At 40.8% G+C, this 22,374-nt stretch overlaps 2 protein-coding genes across 2 annotated transcripts; one reads left to right on the forward strand and one right to left on the reverse strand.

Annotated features, from left to right (window-relative positions):
* Window positions 1-2,224: 2,224 nt before the first annotated feature.
* Window positions 2,225-11,778, reverse strand: LOC119022739. Its single transcript, XM_037103969.1, has 9 exons — window positions 11,603-11,778; window positions 9,338-9,446; window positions 8,878-9,052; window positions 7,006-7,151; window positions 5,183-5,359; window positions 4,650-4,766; window positions 4,390-4,476; window positions 3,078-3,225; window positions 2,225-2,834 (listed from the first exon to the last, which is right to left on the reverse strand). The coding sequence occupies exons 1-9, from the start codon at window positions 11,614-11,616 to the stop codon at window positions 2,815-2,817; spliced, it is 993 nt and encodes a 330-aa protein (XP_036959864.1). The 5' UTR covers window positions 11,617-11,778; the 3' UTR covers window positions 2,225-2,814.
* Window positions 11,779-13,433: 1,655 nt separating this feature from the next.
* On the forward strand, window positions 13,434-22,044 carry LOC119022674 (solute carrier family 35 member E2A-like). Its single transcript, XM_037103829.1, has 9 exons — window positions 13,434-13,760; window positions 14,558-15,012; window positions 15,489-15,624; window positions 17,472-17,599; window positions 17,701-17,821; window positions 17,899-17,952; window positions 18,047-18,119; window positions 18,388-18,533; window positions 19,743-22,044. Exons 2-9 carry the CDS (start codon window positions 14,733-14,735, stop codon window positions 19,969-19,971), a joined length of 1,167 nt encoding a protein of 388 aa, XP_036959724.1. The 5' UTR covers window positions 13,434-13,760; window positions 14,558-14,732; the 3' UTR covers window positions 19,972-22,044.
* The last annotated feature ends 330 nt before the right edge of the window (window positions 22,045-22,374 follow it).

Genomic DNA, 22,374 nt, shown 5'->3' on the forward strand with positions numbered 1-22,374 from the left:
TTCCACTACATATTTAACAACAAATGATAGTTCTCTCAGTAAAGCTGAAGGCCACATTGCAGTGCTCTGGAAAATTTAACAAAAAGATTCCGTCAAATCAAAATTTCCCTATTACTGTTACTCAAATCAGAAAAAAACAAATTTAATTCCATCAACAAATTAAACGGTTTAGATGATTTTAAAGTGGGGAAGAGTAGATTTACAGTGCATCTATAGTGGCCCGACTGTACAGACTGTGCCTTAAACACTGGTATCTTTAATGTACAGAAATCTTATTTTTCAAGGTTTACATCATGGTAATGTTTTTTAATCTCGCACAGATCTGTGATTTATGCGTTTCCATTTTAACCACGTGTTGACGCTTGATGGGCCAGCCGTATTACGCAGCGCGGCCCACAGTGTGTGGTCAGTGCGTCGGGATGGCGTGTCAAGAGTGAGACGGGTTGATTAATTCCAAGCACAGTTTGGATGTCTTCAATGTATTTTTAACGTCTCCATTTTAAAATGTCTCCTAAGCCATAGCTGAACTCTGTGTAGGTTTTATAGACCAGGATGTGTGTGTGTGTGTATGTGTGTGTGTGTGTGGGGGGGGCTGTGGGTGATTTAATACTCGGTGTATGTATGTTGAAGAAAATTGTTATTTTAGACATTGGTGCATCCATTCTCGTCAGTTTGCTACTTCACAGTCATTGCTGAATACTTTAAGGTGACCCACCTTAACCTTACATATCTGTTCACACATAATGTCTCGATGTTAATATACACATTGGCTCAACTAATTGTGTCAGGGTAAAAACACATCACCTGTTGTAACTCTCAAGTGGACCAAGTCAGTTTTAAAAGGCAATCATTCCTTTAACACTATATGTGTATATATAGTGTACACTATATATATACACACACACACACACATCATATATATATATATATATATATATATATATATATATATATATATATATATATATATATATATATATATATATATATATATATATATATATATATATATATATATACATACACACACACACACACACACACACACACACACACACGTGATGCTTGAATAGGATGTATTTTGTAAAGTCTATATGTTTATTTACCAGTTTACAATGTATCATTGTTGAAAAATAAGTCTTTGGTACTTTTTTACATTAATTTCTCTAGTTGGTAACTCTGTTGATGAAGAAAATGTCTGTTTTTAGAAGTTATCAGTCTCAGTCTGCAGTCGATCAGAGTGCAGCGAGGTCCAATCAGATAGAGCCGAATGCATTCCACGACAACTTGAATGGTCTAATTTTCAGATGGAAGCTCTCGTGACAAAACAGAAACTGGCAAAGCGATTTGTTTGTTTCCAGTCCAGGTCGTCAGAGTAAAAAAACCCAGTTCTACAAACAGCTTTGACTTCTCCTTTCTATGAAGCGTTGTCAACTCTTCTCTTGAAGTGCTTTTCACTTTTGTAACTCTGAGAGCCTCTTACTCTGACTTTTGTATCAGTGAGTTTGTTAATATTTCTAATATGAATACTGCTATTTTTTTCTCCAGAGCACTTTAATAAACAGAGAGAAAACGTACACCAAGAGTGTGTGTGTTTTTGTGTTCAGTCAACGGGCTTCACGCCTGAAACCAGTCACTCTGAAACTTAAGTCTTGGGAGTGTGACGGAGGTCATGTATCCTGAAAGCAAAATCCACCAAGTTAGGATCAAAGTATATAAAAATATATTTTTATGGTAACACATTAATTAATGGTAAATGTATTGTTATACCTTAGTGAATAGTTATTACCATTAATTACTTTATAAATGGTTAAGAAATACTGTGTAGTTCATCTATAACATTATTTGGATCACCTTTGTTTATGAACTTTATAATTGCCTAATAAAAATATAATATAATATAATAACTATTAAATATGCAATATGTAAGAATTGACTATTATAATAAATAGACAAGCATTATTGAAAGTGCTTAAAATTGATATATTATGTGCAAGTTCTTTTAATATTTCTTGATAGTTGTCTATGAGCTTCTGTAAAGCTAGTTCTCATAAAAAGTGTTTTAACAATTAACCTTGATCCGTGTCTTCAACTATAGTTCCTGACACGTGAGGGTAAGGGGCCTGGATAAGAACTGAAAAAGTCCCTGAATTGGACGTTAAAGCAGGTGTTGGAACCCTAAAAATGCAAATAACTTCCTCCCCTGTCAAATGAAAACAGTCAGTGTTGGTTTGATAGTTTATTAAAAATGATGATGAAAAAACACTTGGTTAAGTGCATTAAGGTGCTGCAGAAAGTTAAGTTAAAAAATATCCCAGTGTTGCTCTAAGAAGTGGTCGAGTGCACAAGATTCAAGTTCAACAACAATGATGATTTAAAAAAGGCAGACTGAAGTTGGTCAGCTTGGAGCATAATTTACAGGAAGGAAAGAAATGGAAAAAAAGGCCTTTTTAATAAAAGCTCCTTTTCAAATGGAGGCTGCTTTAAAAAAGTCTTTGGTGATGCCTACAAACACCAATGGAGAAAGATATTACAGTGCATGGAACAGTAAAAATAGGAGACCTATATGAATCCAAGTACAAAGGCATTTGATGGAGTTTCATATAAAAATGTTTAAATGCAGCTAAACTGCGGAGCTGTACCTCCTGTGTTCAGGCACGCTGACAAACAAGTGTCGAAATGAAATGGATACAGTAAACAGCACAGGGCTGAACAAAATGATGAGCTCTACAGTCGGCACCACCGGGCTGAGCTTTCTACTTGAGGCCTTCAACCAGCAGCTGTGTCCTTGTTCCACCACCACCGGAGGTCTTATCACTTGCTGGGTGCCGACACTGGGAAAACAAAAAAGAAGGATTAACGCCAACATTGTGTTTTTTCTGCTGCTTTCTAGTCAACATTAGACGGGCTCGAGGCCAGTCCAGGTTAAAGCCAGGTTTGAAGACAACATAATAACGGGAAGTAGCTCTGGATAGAGATACAGTCCAGACTCTACTCATGTAGCGTCTGTTTAGTCTTCTGATCAGAGACACATTTGACTGAAACCAAGACCAAACCAAGAAAGGCGGTTTACTCACTCCTCTCCCTCAGGCCTTGTCCGAAGCTGTGCACCAGCCTGATGAGGCCCCAGAATAAACCCACTTTAATCAGCAGTGAAATCAAAGCGCTGGTGACAGCAGCCGCCTCCAGGATGTACACGCTGTCCTCGGACCACTTCTTTATCACCTGCAATTAAAGCAAAAACAGCGTTTTCCAGCTGGAATCCATGCTGAAGCTCAAAACACTTGATACCACTCAAAAGTCCAGTGATATTCAATCAGGTTCTGTGCTCGAGTACAGTTCAGAGGGTACCTGTACTGTACCATAATATATCACTTTTCTGCTACTTTATACTTCCACTCTCCATTCTGGAGACAGATATTGACACTTTTCATTCCACTCCATGCATCTGATAACTTGAGTTACTAGTTATATTGCAGACTGCTGCACCAGAGCTGAAAGCAGCACTTTTTTCAAACAACTGATTTTGTCTGTGACAAAAACAAAAACAAAACACTGGTTCTAAGAATCAGAAAATTACGCTAATATTTAATCACACAATGCACCAGGCCGATCATAGGTCCACACACAAGATGTAGTATATACACACATGTAAACACAGTACACTGCATGAAAAAAATGACTTTTACTTTTGTCACTTAAAAAGGCGCAAGAGGTAACAATGACCACTGTCAAATTCATACTTAAAGCTAACAGGTGGCAGAATATCACCAGAAAAACTGCTGTTAACCGTTGCTGCTGTTAGCTAGTTGGCTCAGTTAGCCGTGCAGCTAGCTAGTGGTTTGGACTGGGAGCTCGGGAGCAGGGGAGTGTTGCTGCTTACACTGTTACAACGAGAGCTTTTTATAACCCTGCAGGCCTGAGATAGCTGTTAGCATCATCATTTAAGTGGATATCTCCATAACAACACAATAACGTACTTACAGATGTTATTTCTGATTCTGATCATTTGAGCTTTGTTTGCCAATGATTTAAACTTTACCTTTAAGTACATTTAATATCAGATACTTTAAGAATTTTGCTGAGGTACTAATGGCTTGTCACCTAAGTAATGTTTCAACATTAATGTTAACATTGTTTCAACATTACATCTTTATTTTACTACGATATTGGCCCAGTCACACATACATCAACCTGCTGATGTCAATGCACACGGAAATTTCAAACACGTATTAATACCCTGCAGAAAATAGTCCCCAACAAATACTCTATTTGTGCCTTTTCTAGCACCTTTTGGTAAAAATGACCAGTTGCTTTAGGTTGTTTTTTCAAAGGGATTTATACATTTGTGGTCCATATTTAAAGACGTAGATTCAGAGAGAAGCTCACCGAGTACATCAGATATACAAAGAAGGCAACTTGAGGAAGATTCTGCACCATGAAGACCCAAACTAACGCCTTGGCTTCCTTTAAAACCTGAAAAACAACAAGGAGTTCATAAAATGTAAAAGGAACCACAACTTGTATATTGTATATTGTGACTATAGTGACTTGTATATTTCACCATGTGTGCTTTCGACCATTTATTGTACATCCTGTATGATATTTTTCTCATTGGTTTATGGTGAAGATGATGGATGAGCACTCACTGCAACAGCCCCGACGGCGGCCGTCAGGCAGGCCCAGAACACCCCGACGCCCAGGATGATGTAGTTGTCAGCAGACATGGCAGAGTCTGACGTCGTGATCAAGATGCACAGACACAACTGAAAACACACCAGCAACACACCGTGAAGTCGGCAAGTCACTCAAAGAGACAACTGTTGGTTTCCCGAGCGCTCCATTTAGTGCCGACACGTGAGGAACAGCGAGTTGCAGTAGCATCACACCTGAGCGTCTGTTGTGTTCTCACTGACATGACACACACTTAAACCAGAAATGCTGCAGGTCCAGAAATGTTCTCTTAAGAGTGTGAGTGGGGCCGGGGAAATAAACCTTGGTTCATTGCAGAAATCAAGTTGTCCAGCACAAGGAATGTACCAAAATACTCTTGTTGACTTGTATGATTGATTAGTTGTAAACACCTCATGGATGTAAAAAAAAAAAAAATCACTTTTTAGGGATGAAGCACATCCAATAATAACCAGCCTGTCACATTTTGTATAGTAAAATGAACACGTACCTGAGCCTGCAGGTCAAAGGTCACCATGGAGAAACAGAGGTTGAGCAGGAAGTACTGCTCCTGCAGGCTCTCCAAGGCTCCGCCCACGCGGAAGGCCATCATGTTGGGCCTCCTGATGAGCAGCGTGGTGCAGGCAACGTGGATCACGCCCAGACACATGATGCACACGAAACGAACCTGTGACCCAAAACACACCACAGATGATTTCAGGCGAAGTCGTCAAGGTTACATTACATTCTAAAATTAAAAAAAGATGAATTTGTTAATTACGTAGCTGTCGTGGGTCGCGGGTCTACAAGTCGAACATCTACTATGCAGTTGGGATTAATGTACCGAGCAAACCTCTGGATACATACGGAGCTGGTGTTCATAAACCAAAGTGCTTGGATACATTTAAATTCTGACATGATGACGGCACTAAACGAAAAAAGTCAGATCACCAATGCTGCAACAATTCATCCTGAGGGGGACATGAATGTGTGCACTGTAAGTCAGAGTATTTAAAAACTGAGATTTCACTGAAGAAAACACAAATGTCAACCTCATGGTGGTGCTCGAACAGTTTCTGCTGCAGGGTGTCAGAGCCTGTGGAACATTATTCAGGCCAGGTGTCAGTCACTGTGTGTCCTGGACGGTGGAACAGCCACAGGAGATGCAGCACCTGGTTGTACGTTCAAACCTGTTTGGCTTTACATTCCGCTAACTGGAAGAACGGCCGCTGCAACCCATGGTGGCGTTTCCTCCTTCTGTACGAGCCAAAATCAGTTTCTCACACATTTCTATCAGTTCACGTTCACCTCATCAACACGGCAGCTGATAAGACGGTTCAGCATCAGCTATCAGCCACAACACCCAGTCAGAGATATTGTTTGGTTTTTTTTTACATTCACTTCATCCACAAACACTTCCACACTCCTGCCCAGATGCGACTCGTACATACAACAACAGTGACATCAAGTGGTGACACCGCGACTCCTTCAGACAGGATGAACGCTGTGGGGATCTACAGTTATTTCCCCTGGCCCCAACAGAGTGGGATTATTAGAGGAAACCAGAAGATAGTATAAAATGTTGATAGGTTCATCCCAGTTCCTTTCACTTGTTAGGAGCTCACATCAAAAAGGGCTTCACTAGCAGTGACAGTGGGTTTTAGTCACATTTGCCCTGGGTTTTGCCTCTCAGGCAACACCCCGGCTGGCTAACTTCTTCTAAAGATGTATATGCAGCTGGAGCTATTTGTAGTCTTCAAAGAAGCCTGCAGACAAAATCTAGAGCTGAAAATTTACATTAGCCTTGTCTGCATGTTTTAGGGCGACAAAAAATTAGTTATGTGTTTATTTGCAGTTGATTTTTGCTGAGAAAAGGCCTTAGTGTTTAACCTCGTAAAGTGCAGCTTGAATGCATTAATAATGTAAGGCAGCATTTTACATTTTTGTGTGGCTGTTTTTACAGAAAGCATGATAATTACTTTCAACATAATTTGTAATTTGCCAGACTGATACAAATGTTTATAAATGCACCAAATGCATTCCCTTTGTGCTGGCCAAAGAGCATCTGATGACACTGCATCTCAAACCAAAACGATTATGTCTTATCTCATATTTACCATCGAAGGACGCAGTAGATACATGGTTTTCGAGGATTCTTTGCTTGTTCTTTTAAATCCACATGTGAAAATCAATAAACCAGTCACAGGAAGAAGAATCCGGTCTTTGAAGGATCTACAAACTGTGTTATTCAATATAAACACGCAAACCATTGTTAATTCTCAATATTCCACATGCAGTGTGTTGTCCCAGGGCGTCCAGCAGAGGGCAACCTACCAGCAGCTCCTGCTTGCCCTTCGACCCCAGCACGGAGAAGTTGACCACCGATCGGACCATCACTCCCAACACACTGAGCACGAACGCCACCAGCTCCTGTCTGTTCTCCTGCAGCACGCCCCGGCTGATGTAGTAGATGCAGAACACTGCAGACAGACAGACCACACCAGGCTCACATACCACAGGAAGGATGTGTTCTTTATGAAGCTTCATTTCTGTATTGGCACTATGACAAGTGGTCATCAGTAGTTTTTATTCCTTTAAAACCAATTTCCATAATATTTCTTGCCATCTTATTAACCCCATCATCTCTGTATGTCTGACTGTACAGCCCTTACACTGTGGTGATTATTCACACTTTCTACTTAATACCCTAATACCACAGGCAACAATTACTTTTCTTCTTATCAATCTTAAGGATCTTCTCTATTAGCTGTTTAGTGTTTACACATTTGGGTAACAATGATACATGCTTATTACAGGCGACTAAAGCCCCCACTTTTACTTAATTTTATTTATTCATAACTTAGTCAAATCAGCAGCAAACAAACAAAAACGGTATTGATTTCAAATCAAACTATTAATTATGCTGATGATCAGCTTTCTTGCCCGGTGTGTGCTGTGACGGGCTCCGGCCCTTCATCACTCTGCACCGTGATTACTGAGTACAGAGGCCGGCTAATTAACAAAAATCAATACCTTGCTGCTCTTTGACCACATTTCTCCACAGAGGTCGTCCCGCAGCACGTTACCATGGTGATCTTCCCCCAGCTTCATGATAACAGAAAACCTGAATTAAGAGGACAGCTGGCTAACGTGTCTCGCTTTGTCATACAAGCCTGAGGTGTCTGAAACCAAGATATGAACTCTATGTGCACAAAAACAAAACAGGATCGACCAAAACATGAAAAATATACACGATGATTGTGCACTCACAGAGTGATGTGCCCCTGTAACTAGCATAGTATAAAAGAAGATGTGGGAAAAATAGCGAGCGTGTATGCAGAAGTTGAACAGTGTGTGTATTCAAGTTTCCGGTCACATGTCAGACAGCCGCTACAGGCAAAACATCTGAACTCAGGACTGTTAGTGAGATTTAAAAAAGAAGTGCATTTTGAAGGAACAGTTCACTCAGAAGTTGAATTCAGTCATTACTCAGCCCAACGCTGATGGAAAGTCAGGTGACGTTTCGTAGTCCACAAAACATTTCTGGAGTTTCAGAGCAAAACAGTTCGGCAGCATTTAAACAGCTGAAGTAGACAGGGACTTAAACGTTTTGAAACAGGTGGAGAAAAAAAACAGAACAGAGAATGGCCGGCATGATCTAGGTCTCAGGGAGCCCAGAGTTCCCCAATTGATTTGAAAAAACAATATGAGCACCCGCCTACACATGGTGAATTTCGTGCGCCCACGTCATGCTAATGTTTATAGCTTGGCATTGTTTTTCCATTCTGCTTTTTAAAAAAAGGCCCAAATAATGTCTTTTCAAATCAATTTTGTGATCTCAGGGCTTCTGGATACTTGGATGAATGTTTTAGCGACTGCAAAACTTCACCTGACTTCACATCGGCATGGGGATGAGAAGATACTGCCAGAAATTTCCCTTTTTTGGAGAACTGTTCCTTTAAGACTTTACCATGGGCTCTATGAACCTGTCAAGTGCAAGACCAAAAGATCCATGGAGACAATAATGAATCATTGGGACATGATGAAATCATTACTGGGAAATACCAGTTGAAGTCCCTGCATTAATTTCCTCCTGAGTCTTCGTCACACCACAGAAACTTCTTCTTTTTGCTAACTTGCAGGTGTCTTCCTGAAGACGCTGACAGTGAATGTCTTTCTTCGTGCCGATGGAGTGATGGTACTCACGTATTCCGATCAGCTGGATGAGGGATACGGTGAGGTTGTCATCATCCGTCACCTCTGTGTCCATGTGCTGCTTGTAGACGCTGGATATGGTGAGGCCAAGCAGCGCCAGCAGGGACACGATGGTGAAGCAGAAGTAGAGCTTGAGCAGACATGAGAGCTCCGACCAGCGCTTTATCTACGGGAGGATGGAGATGGAGAGACAGCCCGTCATAAGGACGAGTCTGAACAAGACTAATGTCCTGAGTGAACACAGAAATTCAAGTAGCGGAGAGACTGGGATCTCTGGGACTTTCTGACCTACTGTTTTTTTTCAATTTATTTTATTTGTAGTTGTATTAAGTGAATATTTAGATGATATTTGAGTCCAAAGTACGTCACCACACCCACAGGATTTGTTTCAGTTTCCCTCCGGTTTAACACGCTACAGTTTACAGTTTTTGTTTTTGCTGCAGCGGCTCACCGGTCCACATGGTGTTGGGATCAGTTCCTGGTGTCTCGGCCTCAGGTTTGGAGAGAGAAGATCCGGACCCTCCCGTGGTTGACCAGAGGGCTGGTTGCCCAACAGAGGACTGCGTGCAAAAAAAAAAAAAAAAACATTATTATTATTATCATTATAAGGGAAGTTTCTTTAATGCATTGCAAATGACTGCAAATATGTCTTCTATAGCGCTGCATTAGAGATGTGGACGGATTATGAGACCAAACCATGTTGAGAATATGGGTGACCCTGGAGAGTCCCTTATTATTTATTGATGTTTTAATATGTTACTTTTTGCGGAGAACAGCAGCCGTAAATCAACACACAAACTGAAAACGGAGATATTAAAACGCTAAATCAAAACGTATGAAAGGAGCAAAGCTACAAACCACAAACCCAGGATAATAAACATCAATCAATGGCATAACCATAAGCACAAGAAAAAGAAACATTTACATGCATGTGTGTAGTTTAGAAACAGTTCAGACTAAGAGGAAATACAATAGGTCTTTACCACGTGTCATGTCAGAGCAGGAAAAGCATGGGTGATGATGATAACTGTGCTTCTCCTACTGTGACATGTCAAAATGTCTTCTGAAAGAACGTACAAATAATGAACAAAATGAAACGATCATGTACTTGTGACACAGTGTGTTACCACTGAACAGATGGACTTTGATACAAACTAAGCAAATAACTAAGCCTTTATGACAGGTATCTAGAGCCAGCGTCATATATTGATTGCACAAGCTAATCAAATGAGAGCAGGAGACACTGAACAGACACCAACACAGCACACGACCTGTCAATAATAGCTGTATCTGTACAAAAGGATTTCAGGCACAATGTAAACAGTCTACACTGCTGATCGACCCTGTGTGTAATAGGAGGGCCCCACAGAGCTCAGGGGCCACAACAGTGAAGGCTTAGTCAGGAAAATTCTCAAGTAACATCAGACCCATGACTGACTGTTACAGCATGGTGAGCTGGAGGGTTGTGCCATTTGGGGAATTTCCGTTGCTCAAGGTCAAAACAGTGCAGATCTTTACAGGATCCGTTTTGAAATCAAATCATCAGCATTGCTCATGATAACCTGAAAGTCTTCTTGTAAATGATTCACTGAAATACAATCAAAATGCAATATTTAAATCACAGAGGCTGCAGTCATAACGTGCCGTGGAGACGCCAATGGCAAACAAATCTTGTTTTCCAGATGCAAGAAAAGATCTGGTTGGTAGAAACCCTAGCACATGGATGATGATCATTCTCACTAATCTTGAGTAAAATTCCAATATTTGTCAAAATAATCTTTTGAGGTGATTAATAATGATTTTTCCTTTGCAGCCCTGGAATTTATTATGAGTGCACCACGAGGCTGCAGCTCTTTGGACCGGCACACAATGGTGGTTTTCCTGAAACTGACTGAAGTGACAATTTTGCAAAAGAAAACTAAACACATAATGAATGAATGAAATGGCCAGATACATAAAAAGAAAGTTTTAACACAAGTACAGACAGACTAATAATGCATGGTTGCAAATATATTACTGACACACACGAATTACCAAACCAAAAAATAGGCATTTATGTTTTTTTATCTTGAATACACAAGTCAAGGCAACGCTTTCTTTCATTTACATGTACAAACTTGGTCAAGGTACCACAAGCCTTTTGTTTGATTTAATCAGCTCAGTTACTGTAGGAAACTACTGAAAACACTATCCCCTATGCAATAGCAATTAAAAATATTTGCAGGGCTAATAATTAACCTCAACTTGCCTACAGTGTCTGTATGGATGGAGGAATAAACTAGGGAGTTGTCTGCCCACTTAAATAAAGCCCAATAGTAGTTAGAAGGCTAAATAACTATTAAAATGGACTTAACTCTCACTTGCAGATGTTTCCCAGCGTCTTTAAGCATTCAGTGTGTTGTGTACTGAGCTACTACACCACTGAAATGAATATAATGGTAATTATTTGACAGTTCTGTGGCACCATCAGTTTTAACAGCTGATGTTAGGTTTCGTCCTCCTCCAGCAACATGTGGTACTTTAACAGAAGTCAACAGACACTAGAAATAACGACTTTGACATGGACAAATCTTTTCACATTTCATTCAAGTGAGCTGCTGCCTGACACAAAGTTGTGACTTCCCGTTATAACAGGGTAATAACGACCAGATTTCATTACCATGACGCAAACGTCACATAAACTGAGAGAAGTGAGTCGAGAAACTTGTCTACTGACCTGAACTCGTCCATGTCTTTGCGGACAAGACTGTGGGTCCGGCAGTTTACATCCCTGCGACTTATCTCTGTCTGTCCATCTCCAGCTGTCACAACTTCAGTTTCTCTTTCGACAAGGTAAACAGGAAACAAGAGCCGCCTCCTCCTCCTCGTCCTCTTCTTCTTCTTCGTCTTCTTCCTCTTCTGCTGCTGCTGCTGCTGCTGCTGCTGCTTACAGTTCTTCTTCTCTGGTTTGGCGTGGCTGCTCCAAAGTGCTGCCCCCCCCCCGGTGAAGAGCAACAGAGAGGCATTCGGGACATTAGCAAGACGGATATTTGTCATTTATATGTCTTTAAAAACGATTATGAGTTTGTTTTTCGTGTGTTTATTTAGCGGTTGGTCACATATTAGCATACTACTGTTTCATTTGAGTGTTTTATTTATTCATTTATCAAATTAAAACCAATTAAAAATACGACACTTTACTGCTATCTGGTGGCCATATAGAGAAACTGCAATTACACATTATCATGTAGGTGTTAATAATCAGTTAACGCTTAACAATCCGTCTGTAAAAGTTTTAGAAATCACTTGGTTATCAAACAGTATAATTTGATTAATTTAACAGTTCTGTAATAAATGCCCTACTATCACTGTTACAGTTTTTATGTTTTTTACACTGAAAACTCTTCACATAGTCAGAACAGCTGCGGTCAGTGTGGATTCAACTGTGGGCCACTTTTTATTGCTTTAACACAAACTGGATTGAAATGCAATGAACGGTTTTCTCATTCAAACTCTGTATTTACATTTCACATTTCACACATACTGACATACACGCTATTCTCAAAACTGTGAAATCTTCCTTAAAAAAAATGACCCCAACATAACAAAAGATTAGTGTTATTTGCCACATTCTGCATTTGCAGAATAAAATAAAGACAATACAACTGCATAAGCTCCAGCTGAGACATGCTGACTGTCAGTGAAGCTTAATCCACAACAATTTTGTAATTATATGGTGTTTGGTTTCACAGCCCCTCAGGATGGTGTCACTTTTCCTTCAAACTTTCTCTCCATTCCTCAGTCCTACTGGGGAATTGTGTATATCATGGAGATGGAAAGTTTGTAAACATCAGATAGGGGATCAAATGTCCCTCTTGGATGCACAGGATGAGAGAGAATGTCAAAACACTCCCGGGTGTATAGAGATGTTGGCGTGATGTGGACGACCACTTGAGGCCAGATGCAGAAGACAGGGTGGACTAGCACTGTTGGATGTCTTTACTTGTTAGCTCTCCTATACAAGTGTCTTGTGAATATGCATAGTTGTATATTGCATCACCAGGAACATTGCTTTTGTTTCATTTTGTAATGAAAATAAACTGTTGTTAGTCAGTTTTATAATCATTGAAGAGTATTCACTCCCCTCTAGTGGCCTAGTGGAGAACTACAACAGAGCTATAATACAGCTCCCATTTGCCTAATTTATCTATTTAGTTATTTTTTAAAATCAACAATGAAAAATGGAAATTAACTTTTTTTGAACCGCCACGCTGCCAGTATCCCACGGGTTCCTGAAGGCATCTTTTTGAGAACATCTATTGTGTCTCGTGGCAGCTGCGTCAAGTAAGAATCACCGGAAACGCCGCGATTGTATCATGTAAAATAAAAGCATGTATGTCTTTTTGTTTTGCTCTGGCGACAGTTAATAAATGAGAACCAACTGTCACTCACAATTAAATATACAGCTATAGGAAAAATCACAGCAATCATTAGGTTAAAATAGATTTAATTCAGGGTTAGTAGTGACTTTGTTTCCACAATGGAGGTTTTAATCTGAAGCTTTGTCATTCGCATTCGGTTGTAGTTTGACGCTAGCTTGACGCTGCGACTTCATTGTTTTTAGCAGCCACGTCTCGGGTGGGCAGATATGGACAGCCCGGATAGATAGCGACATATTAGTTTGTTGTAGGTGTAGCCTCAGTGAACACTTCCTCGGGCTGTGTAGCATGACCTGTAGCACGGCTGGCTTTGCAGGCTCCTCTCGTTTGGGTCCCATGTCCCATGCTAATGTCAATGTTGAACTTCCTCTTTAACGAGACTCGCTGCTGTGTCGTTGACCGGCTGGGTTCACGGTGTTTTTTGGTCCTCACTCAACCACCCGGATTCAAAGACAGGTAAGAGTTCGTCTTCCTCAACTACATTAGCAGTTTACATGTCACCCTGAAAGAGTCCTCTGCGTGCGTATAGTTAACGTTACATTGCTTTGTTGTTGTTAGCACTTGAGACCAAAGCTAAGCACGTCTGTACACTTAACACACCACACAGCACATAACGTTATAGACTCCAGGGTCGTGTCTGGTTCACGTCTAATGTTGGTTTCTTTTCAGCATCATGCACAGTTTTGGCTCAAGCCACTGCTGCCTCGCACACGAGGAGCTGCTGTACCAGAGTTTGTGTGGATTGAGAATCCGAAATAGTGATTGTAACTAGGTGTTTGCAGCATCAGCCTACTGTTACGGTCAGTAGCATAAGACCTAACACAACAGAGCATAGTGAAGAGTGAATATGGATGTCAGTGCTAATTATGCATGGTTTTAGTAATAATAAATATACGAATCCTAATGTTAATACATTTATTTTACCTATCACTTGTCAGGGTGCACAAAGACATTTTACAGGTTAAAAGAGATAGAGAAAAAGTTTGGTGAGGGTTTTTAAGGTTGTTAGGTCTGTACAGTCTCTGATGTGTTTGGGGAGGGAGTGCTGGTGCTAAGTCAAATATAAGACCAGTGTGAGATAAGAGACACTTTGTTTGATATTTCAAAAGCTGTTACAAGTGGATGGGCACTTACTATATGTATGATTAAAAGAATAAGTGAATTTCAAGTGTAAATATCACATTTTTCCTACTGGTGACCTCCAGTGTTTCACATGACAGAAAATTATTTTTGGTCTTCCCCATCTCCTGCAGATCTGGGGACACCAGAACTCAAAGCATTTGCATCCTTTCCTGTAAGACTGAAAGCTGGATCAATTGCCAGACCAGTCAGAGGATGGACTGACATTTTAAGCTCTCATCGACCCCCCTCACCTCCCTCCCATCACCCACCTGTGGGGCCCACGGGGGCCCTCGGGCAGTGGACGAGATGCCAGGCGGCAGGCACTCTGCCAGGCACTCGATGTGGCGCCTCCTGTCGCCGTTCGCCACCCGCCAGGAGCGAGTGGTGCTGGCCCGTAGCGAGAGCCTGCCAGGGGAGCAGGTGCTGAAGATCACGGTTACAGAGACGACGGTTATCGAGGCAGAGTCGGGGGTGTGGAACTGGCGCTCCATGACCTACCTGGGCTTGTGGTACTTCTTCAGTTTCTGCACCCTGTTCCTCAACAAGTACATCCTGTCGCTGCTGGAGGGGGAGCCCAGCATGCTGGGTAAAAAAAACAAGAATACTACACTTCTTCTTATTAGACCATACCAGTGTTTCTGCAAGTTTTTATCTCTTAAACCATAAATTGTGTATGTGCTTTCAAAGCACACCATGAGTCCTAAGATTGACTTCTGTCTTTTCAGGCATGAGAAACAACTTCCAGAAACAAATGAATGAAAAGTCTTGTCTGTGTCTGAAATATCCACTGCTTTCAACAGGAGCTATACAGCAACAGATTTTAAGGACGAACTTGTTAAGCATACACCCTGATTGTTTTTTTAGTGGCCACTTGATTCATGAGATTACATTATCATGTGATCATGTGAACCACACGTACGTACAAAGATGTTTCCCTTTGTTGATCTTGCTGTGACTGAGCAAAGTAAATGTAAATATTTGGTCGCCGTTGCAGTTCTAGTTGGCAAAGTTAATTTTTATATTCATGCTGCAGGTGTGCATTGTCTTTCTTATGCTTCCCAGGTGCAATTCAGATGCTCTCCACCACCGTCATAGGCTGCATAAAGATGTTTGTGCCCTGTTGTCTGTACCAGCACAAGTCCAGAACCGAATATCCGCCCAACTTCATCATGATCATGCTGTTTGTTGGACTCATGAGGTGGGTCCCCACCCTCTACAAATATATTTTCTATAGATCAACAAGTGAACGCCCACTTTTTGAACTAGTTCCTTAAATGTATTTTCCATCCTTCCCTCCCACTGATGTTTCAGGCATAACAAGTTTTAAGGCCAGAGCCAGGCCAACCAACTACAAGGTGAATCATGACCATAACACATTGATTCAGGACCATAAAAACAAATTGAAATCAGGAAAAAAGGCAAAGGTGCAAGACTGGTCATAAGTATTAAAGAATGAAGCACTACTCTTCCGTTAAACCATTATGAATCGTGTCAAAAACGGAAATCATGGATGCTCTTTGTTAAATGTAGCATCATAGTTCTGATCATGGTAGTGGTAACTTGCTAGCCATCATGGCTATTTTGGATGCATCTCCATGGTAACAGTGAGCTCAACCAATCACGGACATTGCTGTTACACTTGAAGAAGTGGAGAACTTCTAAGTGACAACAGTGATTTCAAACGACACTGATGTGCATATTTATGGCTTCTACAGGTGCATATATCATAGTTTCATAGTCTCATAGCTCATCGTAAGTCTATTTTCAATTATAGCCTATAATCAACATCCTCAGTTTAAAATATGAAAGGGACTTTCACTTCTGCAACCTCACTGTTGAATTATGCAGTTTCTCTTGATAAGTGGTGTCACCATCGTCCAAAATCCTCGATTCAATTTGATTCAATTCTCTGCCATTTTTTAAAGCCATTTTTAGACTAGTCTAATCTAGGATCATTGTTTTTTTTATAACTTTTTAATTCTTATTCAAAAGATGGTCTTCATGGTGTAGTGGGTAATCTCCTTCATTCATTTGCAAGGTACCACACTAAGGCTTTATTGTCAAAGGTTTACTTATGTCTTATACTTTATAATGCCTGCGAAGATGTCCTGCCATATTTGTCATTTGTTGCCTGTGGACGCCTGTGCTACACGCACGTAGCGTAACGTACCAGCTGTGGTTTTGTCGACAATGACAACTCAACCAGTACACAAAATACTTCCACACCACTGATTTCAGAGAAGCAGGAGGGGGCTCGAGTTCAGTTGATATGTCTCCTGTATCCAAATTGCATGGTGTCTTTTAATTGGTTGCAGCTTCATGGTAACGTTAACTCACTTCATTACAACATACTGTGTTTGTTTTGTTTTGTTTTGTTTTGTTTTGTTTCCATCTTGGCATGCCTGTCAGCTTCCTTGATTGCAGGAAATCCTGGATCCTTTGATTTCCAAGGTCGAAATTGTGACACCCCTTGTTTTGATACTATGAAATGTCTTCATAAATGTAGAGCAGAGTAACAAAATCAATTATTGCACATTTTTTGGCCAAATACCTTTTTTCAATAATATAAAATATTGTAGGGATTAGTTTTGTTGCTTTGAACAAAATATCAACATGATGATATTTTTGATCAATAAATATCAGTAATGTGGATATAACGATTAATTAAAGGAATATAGAACAAGTAAAAGAGTCTGCTGAGTTAAGAAAATGACATCACTTTACTGTGCTGCAGCCTTTATAACCAGGAGAAGACGACACACAACACATGATGATCTAACAATATCCAAATTTTAAGACGAAATATAGTCAGATATAATGATAGCAATATAATACTGACGTATTTCCCTGCTCTGCTCTGCTACTGAAGGTTTTACTTCAAAGACACCCCCTGTATTTGTTGGTAAATCACCAGAATGGAACTGGTGGCTTCGAAGTAAATAGCACATACTTGGATTGATTTACACATGCTGATGAAAGCTCAATGTTGATGCTTTATTTAATCAAAAGTGCAGTATTAATGAAATATTTGCCTCCATTTGTCAGGTTCATAACCGTGGTGCTGGGCTTGGTGAGCCTGAAGAATGTGGCGGTGTCTTTTGCAGAAACGGTGAAGAGCTCAGCGCCCATCTTCACCGTCATCATGTCCAGGCTGATCCTCGGAGAGTACACAGGTACATAGTGCACTGACGTGCTGGACGGTTAACACTGCGTTGTAGGTGTTGGGATAATTGGCTGGCTGACTTTTTGTATTGTGTGTACTGTCTACCTGCAGGGCTATGGGTGAACCTGGCCCTGTTCCCGGTTATGGGTGGCCTGGCTCTCTGCACAGCTACGGAGATCAGCTTCAACATGCTCGGCTTCTCGGCCGCTCTGTCCACCAACATCATGGACTGGTACTGCAGCACTCAGCACAGCTGTTCCCTCAGCAGTGTGGTGCTTCTGATGTTTAACCCTTTGTCTCTTATCTCAGTTTACAGAACGTATTCTCCAAAAAACTGCTAAGTGGAGACACATACCGCTTTAGGTAAAATAACTGTGAATTCTCCTATTACAACTGTAACAAGACATAATTTGATGCACCCAGACATTTGTTATAATACTCTGTTGATTTATTTCAGCCCTCCTGAACTGCAGTTTTATACGAGTGCAGCAGCAGTCATCATGCTTATCCCTGCATGGGTGTTCCTCCTGGTAGGTCAACGCACAGCTGCTACAGCTATTATTGTATCGAGTTACGTTAAGGAGAATTGTGTACGTAAAGTTGGTGGTTATTAAATGAATAACAGCTGTATGATAGCAGTTGCTGTCAGATGTTGGACAACACAGTAACAACAGTGACAACAGGCTGGAAACTGTAAAACAGATTACTGATAACAGATACAGAAACGTGGCAGGCCTGAAGGTAAAGGTCGAGGTTGTTGATGTTGATGGTTGTTGTGCTCCGTCTCCATGTCTCTAGGACCTCCCGGTGATCGGGCAGAGTGGGCGGAGCTTCATCTTCAGTCAAGACATGATCCTGTTGCTGCTTTTCGACGGCGCCCTGTTCCACCTGCAGAGTGTCACTGCGTACGCTCTGATGGGACGGATTTCTCCCGTTACCTTCAGGTAGGATAAAGGCACAAAACCTATTTCTAACATAATTCTTAATTTGCAGTGAAACAGCTGACAACCCTCAGGTGTACCACTTAATTAAGTACATCTGCCTAGTGCTGAAGGCAATCTCTTTAATCTCCAGCACAGTTGAGTTCTTGCTAGTGATTATCAGCATGGTAGATAAAGCTTGTGCTGCTGCGATCAGCTGAGTTGTAAGGTACTTGAGAGTACAACGGTATATATGAAAGAGTTTCAAAAAAGGCCTCTTGTGGCTCCAGGGGGAGATGACATCAAGTCTGTGGCTGAAGACTGCAAGTTTGAAAAGGAAGTACCTGGGGGTATGAAGTTTGAACAAGCTGAACCTGCCAGACCTCTAGCCTGCTTCTATAAACTGTCGAGGCTCGTGGCTTAATGAACCACTGCTCACACAGCACGCAACTGTGGACTGTTACGTCAGTAATGTAGGGATCAGGTTTTGACAAGCAAGTGCGTGGAATAAGAAAAACTGATATTTTGGGTTCTGTTGAGCCGATTTTGATGCCTCATTAAAATAAATATATGTCCATTTAAAAAATTGACATTTGAAAAATTGGTGCTGAACTCTGCTATGAAAATGTTCAAGTCTTTGAATTAAACTGAATTCTGCTGCTTCTGATGTTGAAACCACCACATGTGGCACCAACAGTCATTCTGTGTTCAGAGTCACTCATTCAAATGCAGAGGTGTCAGACTGAGGATGAAAGGACAGAGGTGAGGCGCGAGCCATTACACCAAAAGACTTGATTCCTTTTTGAGGACATTTTCAGATTCGCTGTGCTTTGCACCTCCAAAGAATACCGTTATCAGCTGTTGTCATTGTGAATAAACATCAATGAATCTGTTTTGAAATGATTTAGAAAAAAAAAAAAGAAAAAAAGATGAATACTCCTCTTACTTCAGAGCTTGTCTGTGAATAATCCGGTTTTCTAAGTCTCCTTCAGTATTAAAGTGATCCAGAGGTGGTTGTCTGTACATCTGTGGAAACAATGCAAACAAGAACTAAAAAATAATAATACCCATGATATGAATTCTCATATTACTGTGTGTGAAAGAAGTTACAGTGACCAGTTTAAAACAGGTGTCCTCACCATGTTTCTCATAACAGATAATGTTCTCTTTCAGGCTGTAATTGTATTAATTTGATGTTGATTCTGACAGTAACAGCCCTCATCTCCTCCTTAGTGTTGCCAGTACTGTCAAACACGCCCTGTCGGTGTGGCTGAGCATCATTGTCTTCAGCAATGAGATCACCATCCTCAGCGCCTTTGGCACAGTCCTTGTGTTCATCGGGGTCTTCTTGTACAACAAAGCCAGGCAGATGCAGAGGAGAAGCTTACAGGCCATGGCTGCTGAGCAGAACCACAAGCCACTACTCCAGGACCAGGACTTTCAGTCCTCTCAGTCTCACTGAGGACTCTGCACTAGAGACTGAAATGCTGCCTAAAGTGGGATCAAGGTATTAATTGAATTCAGGCTGTCAAGAAAAGATGACTGTATATTTGTTTGTCCTTCACCATGCACACCACTCATGCTTATGTTTCCCTGTTTCCACTTAGTGTCACTGTCATGTCTTAAACTCTGGTGACTGGCTTGGTAAACGTCAGTGCTTGTTTAACTAAGCCATCACAAGTCCTGTAGAACAGTATATACAGTATTTTTTTGTCCCTAACCTATTAACATAGTTTCACTTTAAGCATCGTTGATCCTTTGTTTTGTCTGTGAATAGTCAGTAAAAGGAGAAGCTCAGGGTGTCCTTCAGCTCTGTGAAGGAAGTGACTTCTGTAAGCTTTTTTGTCTTACATTTGCATTCCAGAGTATGCTGGTTTATCTCTCATCTGTGGTACAGCTGCTTCTGATTGTATGCTATTGTGAATATCTATAAAGGTGTAGGATTTTAATCATGTGACGGTGTGTCGCACTGTATTATACAACGTAAAAATTGGTCTTGATTGCCTCAGAATATAAGATGTAAAGATGGCCCCAGTGCCTGAGATGGGAGGCCTTGTGGAGGCTCGTCCAGCCAAAGCTTAGACTAGCCGTTTGACACATTGTTTAAAAACAATGTGTGGAACACTTAAAAGCCACATACTGCATTCTAGGAATGCTCATCGTCTATCATGAACTGTAGGTGTAGGTGAGGTTTATGTACCTGCCTTTTCTTCTCGTTTATTTCTTTGTAAACTGCATGCTGGGATGGCAACCCTGAACAGGAGAGGGGCCTCAGAGAATGAATGGAGTGATGGGCTGCTGTATGTTACACATTCATAATCTTGGGGAAAAAATAGACCACTGGGGCTTTATTTTGGTTGCTTGGCCCATCGGCTCTGTTGCTTTTGTCCGCCAGTCAAAAGATCAAACAGGTTTTAAACAAACCCCCTAAGGTATTGAAATAGGAAAGTAAATTGTAAAATGTTACACAAGCAGCCACCAGTTTACAAACCAAATAGCTCGTTCAACTTTGAACATCTGTACTCATTGTACTTGAGAAATGAGGGGTCATACGCAACACAAGCTCACATTTGGTTCCACTGGTTTAGGTGCTGATTGCCTGACTCTTCAGGTTTCTCACTCTGTTGGATCTACTTTCAGCAGTGTCATCACGGTAACCGCAAAACCAGTGGGTCGAACAACAAAACATAAAAAACCCACCGCATTATGAAACCAGTTGCAGGATTTCTGTAAAACCAATGACACTGATGAAATTGTCAATTCTATGACTTATCCTGTGGTTGTTGTCGCTGCTACTAGCTTCCCATTAATGACTTCATGTGTTCACAGACTTGCAGTCTCAGCTCCTGTGGTGAATGTGAACTTTCCTCCACAGATGCCTTTCAGTCATAGCAACAAATGAGTACCATTTTGTCAGCTACATGGTGCCTATAATCCAACAAATACGTGAATCCTATTCTCACTATACTGCAACAGCCATACTGCCTCTAATGCAGTCTGGTCCAGGCTTCTTGATTGATTTTTATTATGTTCTGAGGTCAGCGACAGACAAAGTCCATCAGGTGTCTGATAGAAATAATCTGTGTTAATCATTCCAAGTCTCGCAGATAAGTGCTTGATTCTTTTATGTTTTTAATGTCCTTCTTTTGCTGCAGTGCCCAAGAAGCAGTCTTTTATTTTATTTTCTGACACATTTTGAGCCTACACTTAAACATCTCTTTAATGGAACCAAAAGGGTTGTCTGACCTGATTTTTTTTTTTTTTACATTTCAAATGTGCTCGTAATACCTGATTGATGTTTCTCAGTCAAGTGCTTATAAAATCAAGGCTTGTGCATACATAGTTTTTCAGTGTATTTGTATCATTAAAGGTTTTAAAAGTGGAAAGCATGGAGGTAGGAGAGGGAGTAGTCATGAACTGTCTGTTTGGGAAAGTGCAAATCAAGGATGTCAAAATATTAATTAAGACCAGTCTTTAGCGAGGATGTAATGATGTTTTGATAAGACTGCAGAGAATAAAATATTTTCTCCTCAGACATTGTGGAAGCCTGTTTTGTATTTGGAGTGGTCAATCAGTGCTGATCCACTATCCGGATTATAACTTGTTTTGAGAAATATCCTTTCTTAACCTGCATCATGTATGCCATTAGCTTTGTCAGCTCAATCAAGAGAGAATCAACCTGTTGCCACAAGAAAAGAAGGGTCATCAGATTACCTAGGTCAAAGTCAAGTGTGATCAGATGATCATGACACTGCTTTTGGAATTCTCTCTCTCCAAAGATTGTCAGAAAACACAAGTCGTTTCATTGTGATGAATTATTCCAACCTTTCATACATTAACTCGTCCTCACAAGAAACTAAAACAA

This window comes from Acanthopagrus latus, chromosome 7 (genome assembly GCF_904848185.1).
Source record: "Acanthopagrus latus isolate v.2019 chromosome 7, fAcaLat1.1, whole genome shotgun sequence".
Taxonomy (NCBI): Eukaryota; Metazoa; Chordata; class Actinopteri; order Spariformes; family Sparidae; genus Acanthopagrus; species Acanthopagrus latus.